This window comes from Elgaria multicarinata, chromosome 10 (assembly GCF_023053635.1).
Source record: "Elgaria multicarinata webbii isolate HBS135686 ecotype San Diego chromosome 10, rElgMul1.1.pri, whole genome shotgun sequence".
Taxonomy (NCBI): Eukaryota; Metazoa; Chordata; class Lepidosauria; order Squamata; family Anguidae; genus Elgaria; species Elgaria multicarinata.
The window spans coordinates 7,251,906-7,270,668 of record NC_086180.1 but is presented as its reverse complement, the minus strand read 5'-3'; the positions used below and the strand labels follow the sequence as shown (position 1 = coordinate 7,270,668).

At 43.9% G+C, this 18,763-nt stretch overlaps 1 protein-coding gene across 1 annotated transcript; it reads right to left on the bottom strand.

Moving 5' to 3' along the window:
- Positions 1-513: 513 nt before the first annotated feature.
- On the bottom strand, positions 514-16,655 carry LOC134404554 (arylacetamide deacetylase-like 3). The gene is made up of 4 exons (XM_063135285.1): positions 16,394-16,655; positions 5,760-5,976; positions 4,292-4,355; positions 514-1,417 (listed from the first exon to the last, which is right to left on the bottom strand). Exons 1-4 carry the CDS (start codon positions 16,568-16,570, stop codon positions 643-645), a joined length of 1,233 nt encoding a protein of 410 aa, XP_062991355.1. The 5' UTR covers positions 16,571-16,655; the 3' UTR covers positions 514-642.
- Positions 16,656-18,763: the final 2,108 nt, after the last annotated feature.

Genomic DNA, 18,763 nt, shown 5'->3' with positions numbered 1-18,763 from the left:
ATGCACTGCTGGTACCTGACTGGGTCCGAGTTTGCGGACGAGGGGAGTCCACGGGACTCCAGGATCCCTTCAGGCGCCCACGACATCCCTAGGCATTTCTGGATAAATTGCCAAGAAACCCATGGAGTATAAGGGGAAGAGAATCCCTCTCCCTCTCAATCTGTACCCACCCCTACCCCACAAAACACTTGACTTATCCTTCTGAAATTACGCAGGTTTCTTAACTAGGGTCACCTCTATATATTGAGCATATATTTAGTCTCTTTTCCCTAGTCTGAGGAAAGGCTTTGACAAATACTGTTGTGTATATCCCTGATCAGTATGTAGTATAAAATCATTTAAAATCATATAAAACCACCCAAATAATGGACTAATACGACTGCAAATTTCGGCCAATTGTGACAAAAAACAAGATGTTAGAACAATTCATTAATTGGCAATGATAATCAATAGGCATGAAGATTGGGATTCTGAACTCGGTTTTTTTTTTGACATAGCACTATTTTATTTTTTTAACAAGTCATCTTAATTTTATGGACATTAAGAACTTTCAGGGCTTATAATGGTGTGAGTGTTTCACCCTTCCACCTTAATATTTAGGTATCTTTATTCCTTAAGGAATTGTAGCACTGCAAAATCCCCTCATAAATGTTTGACAAAGTCTACAATATTGTCCAGTATTTCTATACTGTTGGGGAATGTCAAAAACCCAACACTGAAGAGGTTCAGCACTCCATGAAACCCGTTTTCAGCATGGAACCATCTGAATTTCACATCGTTGTCTTCCAGTCGCTTCTTGTACAAGAGAGAATCATCTCGAACTACATCATATTCGCAACTCACAATTAAAGTCTCCGGGAGCTCTCGGATGACAGCGTCTTCAGCAAAAAGTGAAGAGAAAGTGGGTTGGAACATCTCTGACACTTGTTGGTACACATCAGGCTTATAAGGAGCGTGTGGTACTCGTTCACACCCACGACGCTTAAATTTCTCTGGAATGTTATCTGGACTCATCCACTTCCCATATTTGAGCCTCATTTCATCTGGCACATGAGATCCCTTCAAGACATCATGACTCAGAGAAGTGTCCTTTAGAAAATACTGCAGACCAAAATGAAGAACATTCTCCCTGAACAAGAGAGGCATCCTGCAATTCTGTTGATAAGAAGGTAGGTTGAAGTCCATAGTTTGGAAGCCACCATAGATCAGCACTTGAGCCCGTAGCTTTGGGAGGTCTGATCTCTCCACCAGGTTTTGGGCGACAACGCTAGTAATATTGGCCCCCATACTGTCCCCAGCAATGATGATCTGAGAAGGATCCACCCCATAGAGCTCTGCATTTTGCATGAAGTGCACAGTAGCAGTGAAGCAATCCTTCCACTGCGCTGGGTACGGGTGCTCCGGAGCCAGGCGATAGCTGGAGAGGCAGAATTCAGAAGCAAAGTGTAAACTTTCCAGAATCCAAGAACAGACAACCCTGAAGTGTGGGAGAAGCACCCTGCGTCTTCTTCGCTTCTTCAGGGACAGCTTTTCACTGGAATTGCACTAGGACTGGATCAAGCTCAGCTTGTGTGTGTGTGTGTGTGAGAGAGAGAGGGGGAGAGAGAGAGAGAGAGAGAGAGAGAGAGAGAGAGAGAGAGAGAGAGAGAGAGAGACATGGTGGCAGAAATTCAGCCAGGGGAATTCAAATCTAATTTAGATTCAGCATTGTGATAGCAGGCTAATAAATGTCTGGCTGACCCCTCTCCCAGGTTGGGAGAGGAGAAATCTCTTCTTGCCATCTTTGGGTGAGGCCTCTTCACTTCCCCATGGCCTGGCGTTCCTTTCTGGCTTCTCTCACAATGCACATTTGGTTTCCATTATGCAATTACTTTACACATAGCCAATCACTCCTTGTTCTCTGTTTGGTACCAGTGTTATGACAGTGTCACCCCAGGACTTTAATGGGAGATGTTGCACTTTTACCCTTACGAAATGGACTGACACCATTTCTGTCACTGAGGCTTGGTTCCCTTCATTGCATGTGGCAGACATAGTAGAGCTATGGATTAAAGAAATAAATCTCACCCATTTCTCCCTCTATCCCCCCTCTTCCAATCCAGTCTAGCTCAGGAGGCTGAGCTTTCTCTTCTCTGTACATAAAGAGGACTGATTAGTCTGTTCTGCCAAACTGCAAGGGAATGAAGGGTCTAATCTAGAAGTATTTCTTCCACAGCCTGAGAGAGGGCTGCTGGGGAGGCATGGAAGACAACACTGATTTCCAGAACTGGAGGGAATTCTGAGGGAACGTTGACTCTGTGAGAAAGTGGGTCTATTGTAAACATAAGAATATAAGAAGAACCAGGCTGGATCAGACCAAAGGTCCATCTAGTCCAGCATTCTATTCCCATAGTGACCAACCAGCTGTCAACCATGAACCCACAAGGAAGACATGAGTGCAACAGCACCCTCTCGCCCATGTTCCCCATCAACTGGTGTATATAGGCTCATTGTCTCTGCTACTGGAGGTAGCATGTAGCCATCAGGAATAGTAGCCATTGATAGGCTTCTCCTCCAGAAGTTTCTCTGACTGTCTTTTAAAGCCATCCAAATTGGTGGGCATCACTATATAGTGTGGTAGGGAATTTCATAGTCAATTTGTATCAACAGGTCTTCTGTGGGTGATCCGCAGTAGATCCATAGATCAGAAGGGTTTTCTGACTTCCAATTGGTTTACAAATACCAACCAGAATGGATTTGTGAGTAGAAGGACTATGAGCAAAGTCTGGGAACTTGTCCAGGGGTGGGGTGCGGTGGGGTGATCCTGGGCTGAACATGTGCTCAGAGGGCACGCTGAACGTTTCTTCTACTATTCGCCCACTGAGGCAGTTTGTGGACCTTGGAAGAAAGGAAAGGAACCTCTCGTGCCAGCACTGAGTCATTACTGACTCTTGGAGGGATGCCAGCTTTCGCTGACGTTTTCTTGGCAGGCCTTATAGCGGGGTGGTTTGCCATTGCCTTTCCCGGTCGTTATTCCCTTTCCCCCAGCTAACTGGGTATTCATTTTACCGACCTCGGGAGGATGGAAGGCTGAGTCGACCCGAGCCGGCTGCCTGAAACCAGCTTCCGCTGGGATCGAACTCAGGCCGTGGGGAGAGTTTCAGCTGCAGAAACTGCTGCTTTACTGCTCTGCGCCACACGAGGCTCTTGTGGACCTTAGTGTTCTACTAAACAAGAAAATGAATAAGACAGTTGAAGTCTGCCCATCTATGGGCTCAGGCAGGGCTAGGGACCTTGTTTGGGTCTTGGGGTGAGATTCCCCTCCCCATGGAGTCCTATAGACTGGATGAAGTCAGTTTTTGGACCACCGTCGGTGAGGTCCCAGGTAGAGCCCTGCCATCACAGCGTCCCAAGCGGAAAGGCCGGATGCAGCTCCTCATGGCGCTGCCTTGGTTGGGAAGCCCTGCTTCAGCCCACTCAGCCGTTCACTGCTCCTTCGCTTTCTCCATGTGGGGAAGGTGAGGGAAGGGCAAAGCAACTAGTCCATGGCTGGGTGTCTCCCCCACTCCTTTTCCCTGCTGAGGGATGGGGCTACATAGAGGGGATTGGGAGGGGGGCTTGCATGAGACCCTGGGAACTTGGAGGGCTGGCTGGCAGGTGATTTGTTTAGATGGGCCAGAGGTTCCGCACCCCTGCGCTAGACATTGGCCTAAGAACCACCTTAGTTATGAAGGTCCCTGAGCGACTTTGGCCAGCCTTTCAGCCTGACCTAAACCTAGTTGTGCGGAGAACAGTGGTCTTTCAGGAAAGTATCACTCCTACTCTGAAAATTCATCTGCTCTGAAAAACAAGTGCTGCTTGGTTTGCCAATCAGAAGAGCTGGAAGCCAGACTATAGGCCACCTAGCCCACCCCCTGCTCAGTTTAGGGACATGAATTTCTACCGTGCACACAGGGGCACTGAGTATGACAAGAAATGTGAATTTCCCTTCTGTTTGACAGAGAACGGGAGATCGCAACGGATGCAAGGCTATGCATACAGGCTTGACCAAACCTGCTGCATTACTTGCACCATCACCTCCATCCAGGAATTATGTGTACATGATGCAACAGAGGCTGGCTGTGCACAGCACTGACTGTCCCGGACCGAGATTAATTGGTATCAAACCTATTGTTTGCATGTGCTCCTTGTGGGAGTCGAGCAGCACTGGCAGCATTTTTTGGATGCTCTTCTCTTGGGGGAAAATTGCATCAAGAGGTATGCATGAAATCCCACGTTTTTAATGCAACAAATCTTGATTCAAATCACTTACCCAACAGACACAAGGACTGAATCACTCTCCTTGGCAATCTTGCTGCAAACATCTTCAAACAAAGCTAGTAATAAATATTAAGAATTCAGTGGCATCTATAACAGCAGAAAGCTATTTGGAAACATTTCATCAATACCATTTTTGCATCACCTTCATGCTGTTTTAAAAGTTGCTTTACCTGAAGGAGGCCTGAGCTCTCTACACATAAGTAAAACATCTTGGGAAATACATTTTCCCCACAGTTTAAGATCAATTGTTAAGTACAATGATCAAAAGGGGAGTAATAAAAAGGCAGGCAGTCTTCTGATTGCGCCACCAAGGGTGACGATACGGAAAGGAGGACAGGGCTCCTGTATCTTTAACAGTTGCATAGAAAAGGGAATTTCCGCAGGTGTCATTTGTAGGCACGCAGCACCTATTGAAATTCCCTCTTCATCACAACAGCAGGAGCCCTGCCCTCTTTTGTATCTGGTCACTCTAGTATAGCTCCTGCTGCTTGAACTGGTGTCTCCATGGCTTATTCAGGCTGGTTGTTTTTATGTGTCTTTGACAGCACAGTCGTAGACATGTCTATTGACAAGTAAGTCCTGGGCCTAATCTACATCTTGAGCCCTTTTACAACAGGGAAGGGGTGGTTGCGAGTTTTCCTGCTTCCAGGATCAGCGCTCACGGGGCACAGGTGAGCAAAGTTTTCCACATTTTCAGGAGTGCCATTATGGGAGAACGTGTGCTCCGTGACAGCGCTTCTACATGTGGGCCGGGAAAAGTGGGTTTGGATTCGGGGATGTTTTTTTTAATTACTCATCCGAGATGCACACGAATGCAAATGCAGAGCTGATGATGGCTTGGATAGGGAGTCCATCAAATGTGCAATGCAGTGCAGAGATATGGTTGTGTCAGAAAAAATACACTCTCCCACACACCTCCGAAATGGCTCCACATGACCCATGGCGGTTTGCTCAGCCAGGAACTTGCACTGAAGAGCCACAGCTTCGTGAAAAGGGTGGAATCCAGTGGTCTCCCCTCTCGACCTGCCAGACTGGGGTCCCTGAACCCACGCTGCTTCCTGCCCCCGTTTGTGCAAACAGGATTAGAGCACTGAATGGTCCATTTGGGCCTCTAGTTTTGCCTATAGAGCGGCTCTATGGCCGCCTTGTCCATCATAGACCTCTTACGCAGAATAACGAGCTGCCATGTTTACACATATTGGTGGCTCACTAAGGAAACTGGTGGCTGCCTGGCTGAGCCATCCAGTGAAGCTCCTGAATATCCTCTATAAAATGTTAAATGTATAAAGATGTCTGAATTACAAATATTACCGCAACAGGTGGATACAAAAATAGGGTTTTTTAATTATTATTTTTTTGGAAAAACTTACATAACCTTTATGATGAAGATTAAGTCCATAATTTTTTTACTGATGAACGTTTTCACTGATGCACATAGGACTGCAGCCTTAATCACTTACAGATGCTTCCAACCATTCCAGCTCCTCCGTGGAAGAAAACAAACCCTCTTCTTTGCCCAGCAGATGGCGCTTTGGGCTGGTAAACCCTGACTGGCACCCCATCGAAATGCAGGTCTTTGGAAGAGAGGCTGGGATCCAGGGCTGGCCTCCGGAGATCTATTAGGAAGCGGACCAAGACAACCTGGCTGCAGAGTCCCAGCACTTCAAGAATCTTCCCCTGTTTGGAAAAGGAGAAGAAGTCAAACTTAATGGAGCACCCTTCTACCTCAAATTCATATTTCACAATAGTCAAGGGTGCATTGGGGAAAACTTGGGGCGGTTAAACTATGGAATTCACTACCGCAAGATGTAGTGACGACGACCGATTTGGATGGCTTTCAACAGGGGTGGATAAATTCTTGCTATGAATAGCTACCAGTCCTCATGTTTATTTGTTACCTCCAGTTTCAGAAGAAGGAAGCCTATAGGGTGGGTTCCTGCATTGAGCAGGGGGTTGGACTCGATGGCCTTGTAGGCGCCCTCCAACTCTGCGATTCTATGATTCTATATACACCAGCTGCTGAGGGAATTTTTTTGTTAACTATTTGTTACCTCCAGTTTCAGAAGAAGGAAGCCTATATACACCAGCCGCTGGGGGACATGCGTGGGAGGATGCTGTTGCATCATGTCCTGATTGTGGGTTCCTCGTCAATAGCATGTTGACCACTGTGTGAACCGAGTGCTGGCCAGGATCTACACTACTGCTTTATAACGGTATTGAAGTACACTGATAACTCTTGGGGCCCATGACACATTCCATGTACCATATTCAAACCACTTTCAAAGTGTTGTATCCTGCTTGGTGTAAATCTGGCCCTGGACTGGATGGGCCCTTGGTGTGATCCAGCATGACTCTTCTTATGTTCTAATGATGAAATGAGAACATCTGAATAACAACAAAAACTGTAACAGGGCAAGGTGCTTGAGCGGGTGGTTGCAGGACAACTCCAGGCACTCTTGAATGAAACGGATTATCTAGATCCATTTCAATCGGGTTTCAGGTCTGGTTTTGGAATGGAAACTGCCTTGGTCGCCCTGTGGGATGACCTCTGTCGGGAGAGAGACAGGGGGAGTGCGACCCTGTTGATTCTTCTGGACCTCTCAGCGGCCTTCGATACCATCGACCATGGTATCCTTCTGGATAGGTTGTCTGAGCTGGGAGTTGGAGGTACTGCGTTGCAGTGGTTCCGCTCCTACTTGGATGGCCGATTCCAGAAGGTGGTGCTGGGGGATTATTGCTCTGTGCCGTGGCACCTAAGCCACGGGGTTCCGCAGGGCTCTATCTTATCCCCTATGCTGTTTAACACATACATGAAGCCGCTGGGGGAGGTTATCCGGAGATGTGGACTGAGGTGTCATCAATATGCGGATGATACCCAGCTCTACCTTTCCTTTTCATCAAACCCAGGTGAGGCAGTGACTGTTCTGAACCAGTGCCTGGGCACGGTAATGGACTGGATGAGGGCTAACAAACTGAGACTCAATCCAGACAAGATGGAGGTACTGTTAGCGGGTGGTTCATCTGTCCAGCGAGGTGATGTTTGCCCTGTCCTGGACGGCGTTGCACTCTCCCTAAAGGATCGGGTCCGTAGTTTGGGGGTGCTCTTGGATCCAGAACTGTCACTTGAGGCACAGGTGAACTCAGTGGCAAAGAGCACCTTTTATCAGCTTAGGTTGATATACCAACTACGCCCTTATCTGGACAGAGATAGCTTAGCTACAGTTATCCATGCTCTGATAACCTCTCGCTTGGATTACTGCAATGCGTTATACGTGGGGCTGCCTTTGAAAACGGTCCGGAAGCTTCAGCTGGTACAAAATAGGGCAGCCCGTTTACTAACAGGGACTGGCCGGCGAGATCACATTATGCCAGTCCTTTTCCAGATTCATTGGCTGCCAGTCCAGGTCCGGGCCCAATTCAAAGTGCTGGTATTGACATTTAAAGCCCTAAATGGTTTGGGGCCAGGTTATCTGAAGGAACGCCTCCTCCCATATGTACCTACCCGGACCTTAAGATCATCTACAGGGGCCCTTCTCCGTGAGCCCTTGCCAAAGGAAGTGAGGCAGGTGGCTACTAGGAGGAGGGCTTTCTCCGCTGTGGTACCCCGGTTGTGGAATGAGCTCCCCAGAGAGGTCCGCCTGGCGCCTACACTGTACTGCTTTCGTCGCCAGCTGAAGACCTTTTTATTCTCTCAGTATTTTAACCCTTAATTTTAACTTAAATTTAAATTTTACTGTTTTAAGTCTGTATTTTAATCTTTAATCAACTTTGCTGTGTGGTTTTATCCTGGTTGCACTTTTTATATTGTATTTCGTAATTGTGTTTTTAACCTGTTGGATGTTTTTGTGGTTTTAATTTTTGTGAACCGCCCAGAGAGCTCCGGCTATTGGGCGGTATAAAAATGTAATAAATAAATAAATAAATAAATACAGTATAAGAAAAGCTACAGCTAATCCATATAACAAAAATACACAAAGAAATCATTTAGGCAAACAGGTAAGGGAACAGCTCTTAGAGTGTCATCAGATGAGAGTTTTATTGCACATTCACTACTGCCCACTAACAGATGACATCATCCACTTTTTGCACCACTTCCGCTCATTTTTCTGTCACAAAACAGACCCCCCCAAAACCCATTTTTTATAAAAACACATTGAATGTGCCATGATCTTCTGCTGTGTGCAGGAAAAACAGTGCGATAAAAACACCCCCTGAATGGGCCACGTGATCTTTGTTTACTTCCTCTTTCCCAGCCAGCAAGAATGAGGAAGACATGAGGAGCAGAAGCAGGGCTGGAGAAACAGCAGTAAGGAAACGTGATTCCCCCCAGTGTTATTACGCTGCTAGACCAACAGGGCTGGCATCCACTGGAAGTTCAGTTTCCTTGCCTGGATCAAAGTATGCCTACACCACTTGCAAGTGCCTTCCTCATCTCAGGAAAAACCGTGTGGTGTTTTTCTGACCATTCCCACCATTGATGCTTTTGGTGAGATCCCAGAGAGCCTGAGATTGTGGCTCATCTTGGTATTCATTGGCCACAATAGTTTGTAAGGCCTAGCAGGAAGTAAACTAATGCTGTAGATACAATATATATATATAGTGACCATAGTTTGGAAACCAAAAAGAAGGACACCATGGTCGCCCCCAAGGGGGCATGTCCAGCACCAAACATAGTGCCCACCCGAACATAGCCTTGGTCACACAGCACACATTTAAGACAAATCTGTTCTACATAACATCTTAATGTTAAAATCACTGAAATACAGAACAAGTGAGAGATTCAATGTATCTGAAATGAACTTCACTCACTCCTACTTTTGTAGGTTTTGCTGTATTTGGAAGCTTTTGCTATGCTTTGTGTGATAAGTCTCCCCTTCCCTCAAATAACTTTTCTGACTATGTCTTCACTCATTGCAAGCTGCTGCTGTTGTTAACAGGGTTTGATACTGGCCGGCCGGATGGCTGGCTTTTTTTAATTTCAATTTTTTTAATAAGCTTGTGTATAATTGTCACAAATTTCTCTACTCTAACATTAGGGTGGGTGTTGTGACAGTTTACCTAAAGACTGGAGATCCCCTTAATGCCAAGGGCTGAAACAGCTCAATATGCAAAACTCCAAAGAGGAGGTTTGACAACCTGAGTTTGAAGGATATGGCTCCAGCCGTTTTAAAACACAATAATTTTAAAATCCTAAAAAAAACAATGGATGAACAGATCTGATTCAAACCTGGCATGGCTAAATCTCTCCTTAAGAGCTATCATGGTGCCAACTTTCAGTCCTTTATATTTAAAAATGTCATTTTAAAAAAATAATTTTAAAACCTCAAACTTTAAAAAAAATCCTAAAACATAATGGATGGACAGAACTGTTTTAAACTTGGCAAAGCTAAAGTCCTTGTTAACAGAAAATTTGGTGCGGCTAAAGCTCTACCTAAATCCTATCATGGGGTGAACTTTCATCTCTTTATCTTTAAAAATTACGATTTTAAAAATGATAATTATCCTTAAAAAATAACATATATATATATATATATATATATATATATATATATATATATATATATATATATTAAAAATTAAATCCTCAAATTTAAAAAAATTCCTAAAAATCAATAGATGAACATATCCGTTTCAAATTTGGTATGGCTAAAGCTCTAACTAAAAGCTATCATGGTGCCAACTTTCAGCTCTTTATCTTTAAAAATGACAGTTTAAAAAATAATAATTTTAAAACCTCAATTTTTAAAAAATTCCTAAAAAATCAATGGTTGAACGGATCTGTTTCAAATTTGGTGCGGCTAAAGCTCTACCTAAATCCTATCATGGTGCCAACTTTCAGCTCTTTATCTTTAAAAATGACGATTTTAAAAATGATAATTTTAAACCCTCAGTTTTAAAAAAAAATCCTAAAAAATCAATGGATGAACGGATCTGTTTCAAAATTGGTATCACTAAAGCCCTTCCTAAGATCTACCGTTGTGCCAAGTTTCATGTCTTTATCTTAAAAAATGATGGAGTTATAAGCATTTTTGTTAATTCCCATTAGAGCTTCTCTCTGGGGAAAAACCTGGCTTTCCCCTTCCCCTCCCGGATTTGTCACCAAAAACCCGGGCAAATCCAGTCATATGGTCACCCTATATATATATATATCCATAAACAAAAAACCTACGGTTTACAAAACAACGTTAAAGGCTCTACAGTTTTCAACCAAACTCCAAAAAGCAGGGAAATTGAGAGTTAAGGCTCACAGGCCTATAACGCCACATCCTCCCTAAGGAGGCAGAAAGTGCCAGTGAAATTCTCATTCTCCCAAAGCAGATATAAACCATGAGGACAGGATGGAGAATAGGATATGCAGAGGTGACTGTGGGGTTGTGGAAAACTGATGACGAACAACTTAGGGCCACCTACTTCTATTTTTTTTTTAGTGCAGCCCTTCCCCAACCTGGTGCCCATCAAAGGTGTTAGACTACAACTCCCATCATTGCAAGTCAGTATGTCCCATGGTCAGGAAAGCTGGGACAGCAGGAGAGGGAATGCTGTTCTATATCCTTACCAAATACAGGGGCTGCGCAATATTTTTTTCTCACACACATCTCGCATAGAGCAGCACGATTGATAACAGAAGGGGCACTATTTGTTGGAGATGTAGAACCAGAGCAAGAGCTGGCACTTTCAGCTTTTCGTAAATACCCTGCCCTTCAAAGAACCAATTTTTTTTCTTAAAATGTGTTCATACAAAATATACTGTTCACTCCCCACAATCCCTCCACAATACATCATCTCATCAGAGTGACAGAGGAACAGAAGAGGATTAGTTTGGGTGTCTTGAACTCCTTTCAAATGAGATTAGTTTGCAATCCTATACCACTTGAGGGGAAGCCCTAGTAAACTCAGTGGCACTGGCTTCTGAGAAGACATGTATAGGACCCAAGTATAAACCATCCTTCTCCAGCCTGGTGCTGTCCAGATGTGCTGCGCTGCAACTCCCATGTTATGTTGAGGACGAAAATCATTTTCATCAATAGTTTTTAAAATAATCCTTCCTTACACATGAATCTATTAGGTGGTAGCTCTGCCTTTGATCTCACACTGCTGAACACTAAGAAAAATCCTCTGCGGTCACAGCATTCTTCTGCGGTCACAGCATTCTTGATCACTGTCCATGCTGACAGAGACTTTTATGAATTGAATGCCAAAACATCTAGAGAGCTACATTTTGCCTGCCCTTGCTCTAGAACAACATTCCCCGATCAGTTTTCCAGAATCCCATAGTCACCTCTCCACATGTTTGAGAGTACAAGTCGCAGCATTCCTGTCCATGGGACATACCGACTTGCAATGATGGGAGTTGTAGTCCAACACCTTTGGAGGGCACCAGGTTGGGGAAGGGCTGCTCTAAACCGCCCAGAGAGCTCCGGCTATTGGGCGGTATAGAAATGTAATAAATAAATAAACAAACAAACAAAAAGTAGGTGGCCCTAAGTTGTTCGTCATCAGTTTTCCACAACCCCACAGTCACCTCTGCATATCCTATTCTCCATCCTGTCCTCATGGTTTATATCTGCTTTGGGAGAATGAGAATTTCACTGGCACTTTCTGCCTCCTTAGGGAGGATGTGGCGTTATAGGCCTGTGAGCCTTAACTCTCAATTTCCCTGCTTTTTGGAGTTTGGTTGAAAACTGTAGAGCCTTTAACGTTGTTTTGTAAACCGTAGGTTTTTTGTTTATGGAATTTCATGGTTTTGTGTAACGGATGACCACACAGGAAAGAAGCCATATAAATGTATGGGCTGTGGGGAAAGTTTCAGCTCTAGTGGGACCTTGAGTAGACATCAAAGAACCCACACAGGGGAGAAACTATAAAAATGTGTAGAGTGTGGAAAAGCTTTAAAATTATGTTCACCCTTACTTCACATCAAAGGATTCACCGAGGTGAAAAACCATTTCTGTGTACTGAGTGTGGAAAAAGCTACAATCCCCTACACACTTTCCAGGGAATAAGACCATTACATTCAATGGGCCGTACTTCTGACAATATTTGCTAGAGGAGGCAGCCATTTTCTCTCAATGTTCCAATATAGCTGAGGCAGGAGGGGGGGAGGAGGCACTACTGAGCATGCTTACAAATCAAGATGGCCACCCTATATATTATATTCAATAAACAAAAAACCAATGGTTTACATAATAACATTGAGGTTCTAGGGCAAAACAATAATAATTAAAAATCAACCGAAGGGATTTTTTTTAAAAAAGAAAAGTCATTCCACCCACTACAATGAAGGCCGAAGAAGACACCACCACTGGATTAATGAGTAAGGGTCTCATTCCATCAATTGTCATGGTTCACATGACACTCTAAGCCATAATGTTTAGCTCAAGATGCTTAACCACTGTGGTTTAGCATGCCTTTTGAACAGGGTTAGTATGTAATAAACGACACACAGGAATAAAAGCCACACAAAAAGCTAATGCAGTTTTTGGAAGCATTCCTTTCTAAATCTTTTAAATATCAGATGTGCATATTACATATGACTTGGGTCTGCTGGAAAGAAGGTGACCATTTTTGATCAATTTCTCAATGTGAGCCAATAGTGTAATGTTGCAGCATAAAAGGCTAATGCAGTTTTTGGAAGCATTACTTTCTAAATCTTTTAAAAATCATATGTGCATATTACATATGACTTGGGTGTGCTTTGGGCTAGTCTGCTGGAAAGAAGGGGACCATTTTTGATCAATTTCTCAATGTGAGCCAATAGTGTAATGTTGCAGCATAGAAGGCTAATGCAGTTTTTGGAAGCATTACTTTCTAAATCTTTTAAAAATCAGATGTGCATATTACATATGACTTGGGTGTGCTTTCGGATAGCCTGCTGGAAAGAAGGTAACTTTTTTGCTGGCAGTTAGAGTAGAAAACATATAATAGTGGAATAGGTGATGAAATCATCTGACCTGGCGTAAGGGATCTATGGTACTTCTGTTCCTTCCCAGGAGCTCAGGGCAGAAATAACATCTCCCCTTCCTAGCCCCCCCTCCAACAACCCTGTGAGGTAGGCTAAGCCAAAATTGGGTGGGATAGCTAATACCCTGGAACACAGAATCAAAGTTGAAAGTGAACTTGATAGGCTGCAGCGCTGGGCTGGAAACAACAGCATGAAATTTAATAGGGATAAATGCCAAGTTCTACACCGAGGAAAAAGAAACCAAATGAACTGTTGCAAGATGGGGGGGGGATACTTGGCTCAGCAATACTAAAAATGAGAAGGATCTTGGAATTGTTGTAGATCACAAGCTGAATATGAGCCAACAATACGATATGGCTGCAAAAAAGGCAAATGCTATTTTGAGCTGCATTAATAAAAGTATAGTTTCCAAATCAAGTGAGGTGCTGGTTCCTCTCTATTCGGCCCTAGTTAGGCCTCATCTGGAGTATTGCGTCCAGTTCTGGGCACCACACTTCAAGAAGGATGCAGACAGAGGAGGCAACCAGGATGATCATGGGTCTAGAAACAAAGCCCTATGAAGAGAAACTGAAAGAACTGGGCATATTTAGCGTGGAAAAGAGAAGATTGAGGGGAGAGATGATAGCACTCTTCAAATACTTAAAAGGTTGTCACACAGAGGAGGGCCAGGATCTCTTCTCGATCCTCCCAGAGTGCAGGACACGGAATAACGGGCTCAAGTTAAAGGAAGCCAGATTCCAGCTGGACATCAGGAAAAATTTCTTGACTGTTAGAGCAGTGCGACAATGGAATCAGTTACCTAGGGAGGTTAAGTGCTCTCCCACACTAAAGGCCTTCAAGAGGCAGCTGGACAACCATCTGTCAGGGATGCTTTAGGGTGGATTCCTGCATTGAGCAGGGGGTTGGACTCAATGGCCTTTTAGGCCCCTTCCAATTCTACTATTCTATGATTCTAAGTGTGGTAGGCAACAGAGGGTAGAATCCCACATGAGTCCTATGTAGTGCAGACCCATTGACATGAATAAGACTTATGTAAGTTTTGACCAAGTTAAGTTCCATTCATTTCAATGGGTCTACTCGAAGTAGGATTTACCTTGGATTTTACCCTCAATATATATTTTGGACTACAACTCATTGGCTGTGTTGGTGAGGGCTTATGGGAATTGTAGTCCAAAACATGAGAAGCCAGGATCTAATTTGCAGTAGACCTAGAATCCAGTTTTAAAATCAGCAGGAAGCCTAAGCAGTCTCCCCCCCCCCCCCCCATGCTTTTAACAGGGCAATCCTGTGCAGGTCTGTAGGAGGCTTTTTTCCAGAGAGGCATGCCCAGGATTGCAGCCCCAGGATTGCAGGAGGCGGCAGCAACAACAACAACAAGCAGCGGCAGCAGGTTTGCTCAGCAAGGGGAAAAACCCCTGCAACTCCCAGGGAGCTGCTAGACCAGTCTAAGGCTTGGAGATGCTGGGAGTTGTAGTCCAACACCTTTGGAGGGCACCAGGTTGGGGAACGCCTGCTCTAAACCGCCCAGAGAGCTCCGGCTATTGGGCGGTATAGAAATGTAATAAATAAATAAACAAACTAACAAAAAGTAGGTGGCCCTAAGTTGTTCGTCATCAGTTTTCCACAACCCCACAGTCACCTCTGCATATCCTATTCTCCATCCTGTCCTCATGGTTTATATCTGCTTTGGGAGAATGAGAATTTCACTGGCACTTTCTGCCTCCTTAGGGAGGATGTGGCGTTATAGGCCTGTGAGCCTTAACTCCCAATTTCCCTGCTTTTTGGAGTTTGGTTGAAAACTGTAGAGCCTTTAACGTTGTTTTGTAAACCGTAGGTTTTTTGTTTATGGAATTTCATGGTTTTGTGTAACGGATGACCACACAGGAAAGAAGCCATATAAATGTATGGGCTGTGGGGAAAGTTTCAGCTCTAGTGGGACCTTGAGTAGACATCAAAGAACCCACACAGGGGAGAAACTATAAAAATGTGTAGAGTGTGGAAAAGCTTTAACATTACGTTCACCCTTACTTCACATCAAAGAATTCACCGAGGTGAAAAACCATTTCTGTGTACTGAGTGTGGAAAAAGCTACAATCCCCTACACACTTTCCAGGGAATAAGACCATTACATTCAATGGGACGTACTTCTGACAATATTTGCTAGAGGAGGCAGCCATTTTCTCTCAATGTTCCAATATAGCTGAGGCAGGAGGGGGGGAGGAGGCACTACTGAGCATGCTTACAAATCAAGATGGCCACCCTATATATTATATTCAATAAACAAAAAACCAATGGTTTACATAATAACATTGAGGCTCTAGGGCAAAACAATAATAATTAAAAATCAGCCGAAGGGATTTTTTTTAAAAAAGAAAAGTCATTCCACCCACTACAATGAAGGCCGAAGAAGACACCACCACTGGATTAATGAGTAAGGGTCTCATTCCATCAATTGTCATGGTTCACATAACACTCTAAGCCATAATGTTTAGCTCAAGATGCTTAACCACTGTGGTTTAGCATGCCTTTTGAACAGGGTTAGTATGTAATAAACGACACACAGGAATAAAAGCCACACAAAAAGCTAATGCAGTTTTTGGAAGCATTACTTTCTAAATCTTTTAAATATCAGATGTGCATATTACATATGACTTGAGTCTGCTGGAAAGAAGGTGACCATTTTTGATCAATTTCTCAATGTGAGCCAATAGTGTAATGTTGCAGCATAAAAGGCTAATGCAGTCATATGGTCACCCTATATATATATATATCTTTATTTGGGGTGGGTCTGCTTCAATATCATCTTTAGAGAAGACATATCCAGATGATTCTAAAGTAGATTTTTCAAGCTCACATTTACTTTGGATTCTCACACAGTCATTTTAGGACTACTACTTCAAGTCAATTCCCATGCTCTTGGCGTGCACATTTGATAAAATATCGTATACGCACCCCCCCCCTCCCCCCACACACACCATCATTGAAAAGTGAATGGAAGCAGTTGACATAATCTCTGGAAATCAGTCACAAAATAGTTTAAATATTTCTTTTTCCCAGTGCCATTCATCTCCCCACACTTCCCAATTTCTCTTGAGCCTTGTAACTGTATTTTTCAAATGATGGCAAACTTACCATAGTGAACATCAGAATGAGTACGCAGTGAACAAATCGAAGTTTTAATGGATGGTCAAATCCGGCAGGAATATTGCTCACAGAGAGGTCATAATAAATTGCCCAGGAGAGCAGCAAGAAAAAAACAGTTGCAATCATTCCTCCTGCCCCAAGCAAGATGGCATAAAGAAGCCCCATTGCACCTTTCCAAAGGAACTAAAGCTGACTATACAGCCAAGACTGTCGTCTCCAGAAGGATTGGCTCAGCTCTCTGTCTGTTGTAGTTCTGTAGCTCCTTCCTTGAAAATGCAAACTTCGGTGACAGACACACCTCCACATGGCTAGTAAATGGATTACAAGACTTAAATTGACTCAGATAGTTGTACACCATGTGATGATGCTGTTTATTAACATTTCACAATTATCTAGAACACTCTGTGCAAAAAAGGGCATGCCATGTTGCTCCATTTGCTTCCAGGAGCCATTCAGATGACTGTTCATCAACTTTCGAAGTCCAAAACAGCTTGGTCCCTGGATATCTGAAAGATCACTTTTTCCCATATTAACTAGGACGGTGAGGCCTATCTGTCTATCTGCTGATGCCTCCACCCAACTAGGGTGGAGGTGTTAGAAACATGATGTGAAATGAAGATTCAAGGACAAATGGTGAAAGCACTCTGTTTTTATTGAATAGAATTGCAAGTCTGGTTGCCCAACCCAGGTAGGCACACCTACCAGCTAGAGCAAAACTATTTTATCCTTTAGCCCAGCCGAAGCAGTCCCTTCCCTATCACTCCATTGGTTAGAGACTCAAGGGGTTACAGCCTATCCCGGTACACCTGCTGACTCCTCCCCTGTTTACCTCGGCTTTGTTCTATTTATCACCTCTTCTCACCACAAGTCCAACCACAAAATTCCGTTACTCTCATTATCTCAGCTGAAAAAGACCCTCCACACCTGCTATGCCTTCCTGTTTTTCTTATAATGCTTCAGTTATAACATTGCTTTTAGCTGACCCTTTTCAGAAGCCGTTATAATAATATTTTAATAATGCATTAGCCATTATATTTTCTCCTTATGATAAACATTGCAATATATGAAAAAGTAACACATTCATCCATTTCTCACAGAGGCATCAGCAGGATCTACACTACTGCTTTAAAATGGTTTATAACAGGAGTGACAACTTTTGGGGCCCAGGACACACTCCATAGACAGTTTTCAAAACATTTCCCAAGTGTCACATCCTGCTTGGTGTAGATTTGGCCAGGTTGTTATCAATGGCTGCAGCAATTTTGTGGAGGGCTTTTTCTCTTGTGGATGGCACTCTTTCAGAATATCTTTCACTGGCTGTAGAAGTCATCTGTCTTCTGGCAGGCCTTTGCCTGCTAAGGTTGTTTTTATCTATAGTCTTCACACTTACTTTTGTTTTAAACCTCTCTCTCTCTCTCTCTCTCTCTCTCTCTCTCTCTCTCTCTCTCTCTCTCTCTCTCTCTGTGTGTGTGTGTGTGTGTGTGTGTGTGTGTGTGTGTGTATGGCTTTATATTGTATCGGATGACAGCGTCTTCGGCACTAAGGACTGAGAAAGTGACTTCGAGCAACTCTGGCAACTGTTTGTACACATCAGGCTTATCGTTTACATTATCAATGCTTAAATTTCTCTGTAATATTGTCTGGACTCATCCACTTCCCATATTTGAGCCTCATTTCATCTGGCACATGAGATCACTTCAAGACATCATGACTCAGAGAAGTGTCCTTTAGAAAATACTGCAGACCAAAATGAAGAACTTCCTCCCGGAACAAGATAGGCATCCTGCCATTCTGTTGATAAGAAGGCAGGTTGAAGTTGGAAGCCACCATAGATCAGCACTTGAGCCCGGAGCTTTGGCAGGTCTGATCTCTCCACCAGGTTTTGGGTGACCACGCTAGCAATATTGCCCCCCCACCCTACTGTCCCCAGCAATGATGATCTCAGAAGGATCCACCCCGTAGAGCTCTGCGTTTTGCATGAAGTGCACAGTCGCAGCGAAGCAATCCTTCTTCAGGGACAGCTGTTCAGTGGAATTGCTCTGGATCAAGCTGTTGACCTGCCTGCCCATCCATCTATCCCACCTGCAGCTCCCAGGGGTGTTGGCCAGCAAGAGGCTACCTAGCTGCAAAAGCCCCAGGGGCCTTGGGCAGGGGCCTAAGGGGAGTGGCAAAGGGCATGGCCTGCTTGGGGGCCGTTCGGTGCCAGTGAAGAACAAGCATATAGACGTAGTTTTTAAAAGAGTTATTATAATCTTGTCTTAAACAGATTTTTAAATATGATAGAACTGTGGATAGTTTCCCCCTCTAACCGTCCAGCTTTGTTCGCCATAATTTTAATAAGGTGACACTTGCTGACCG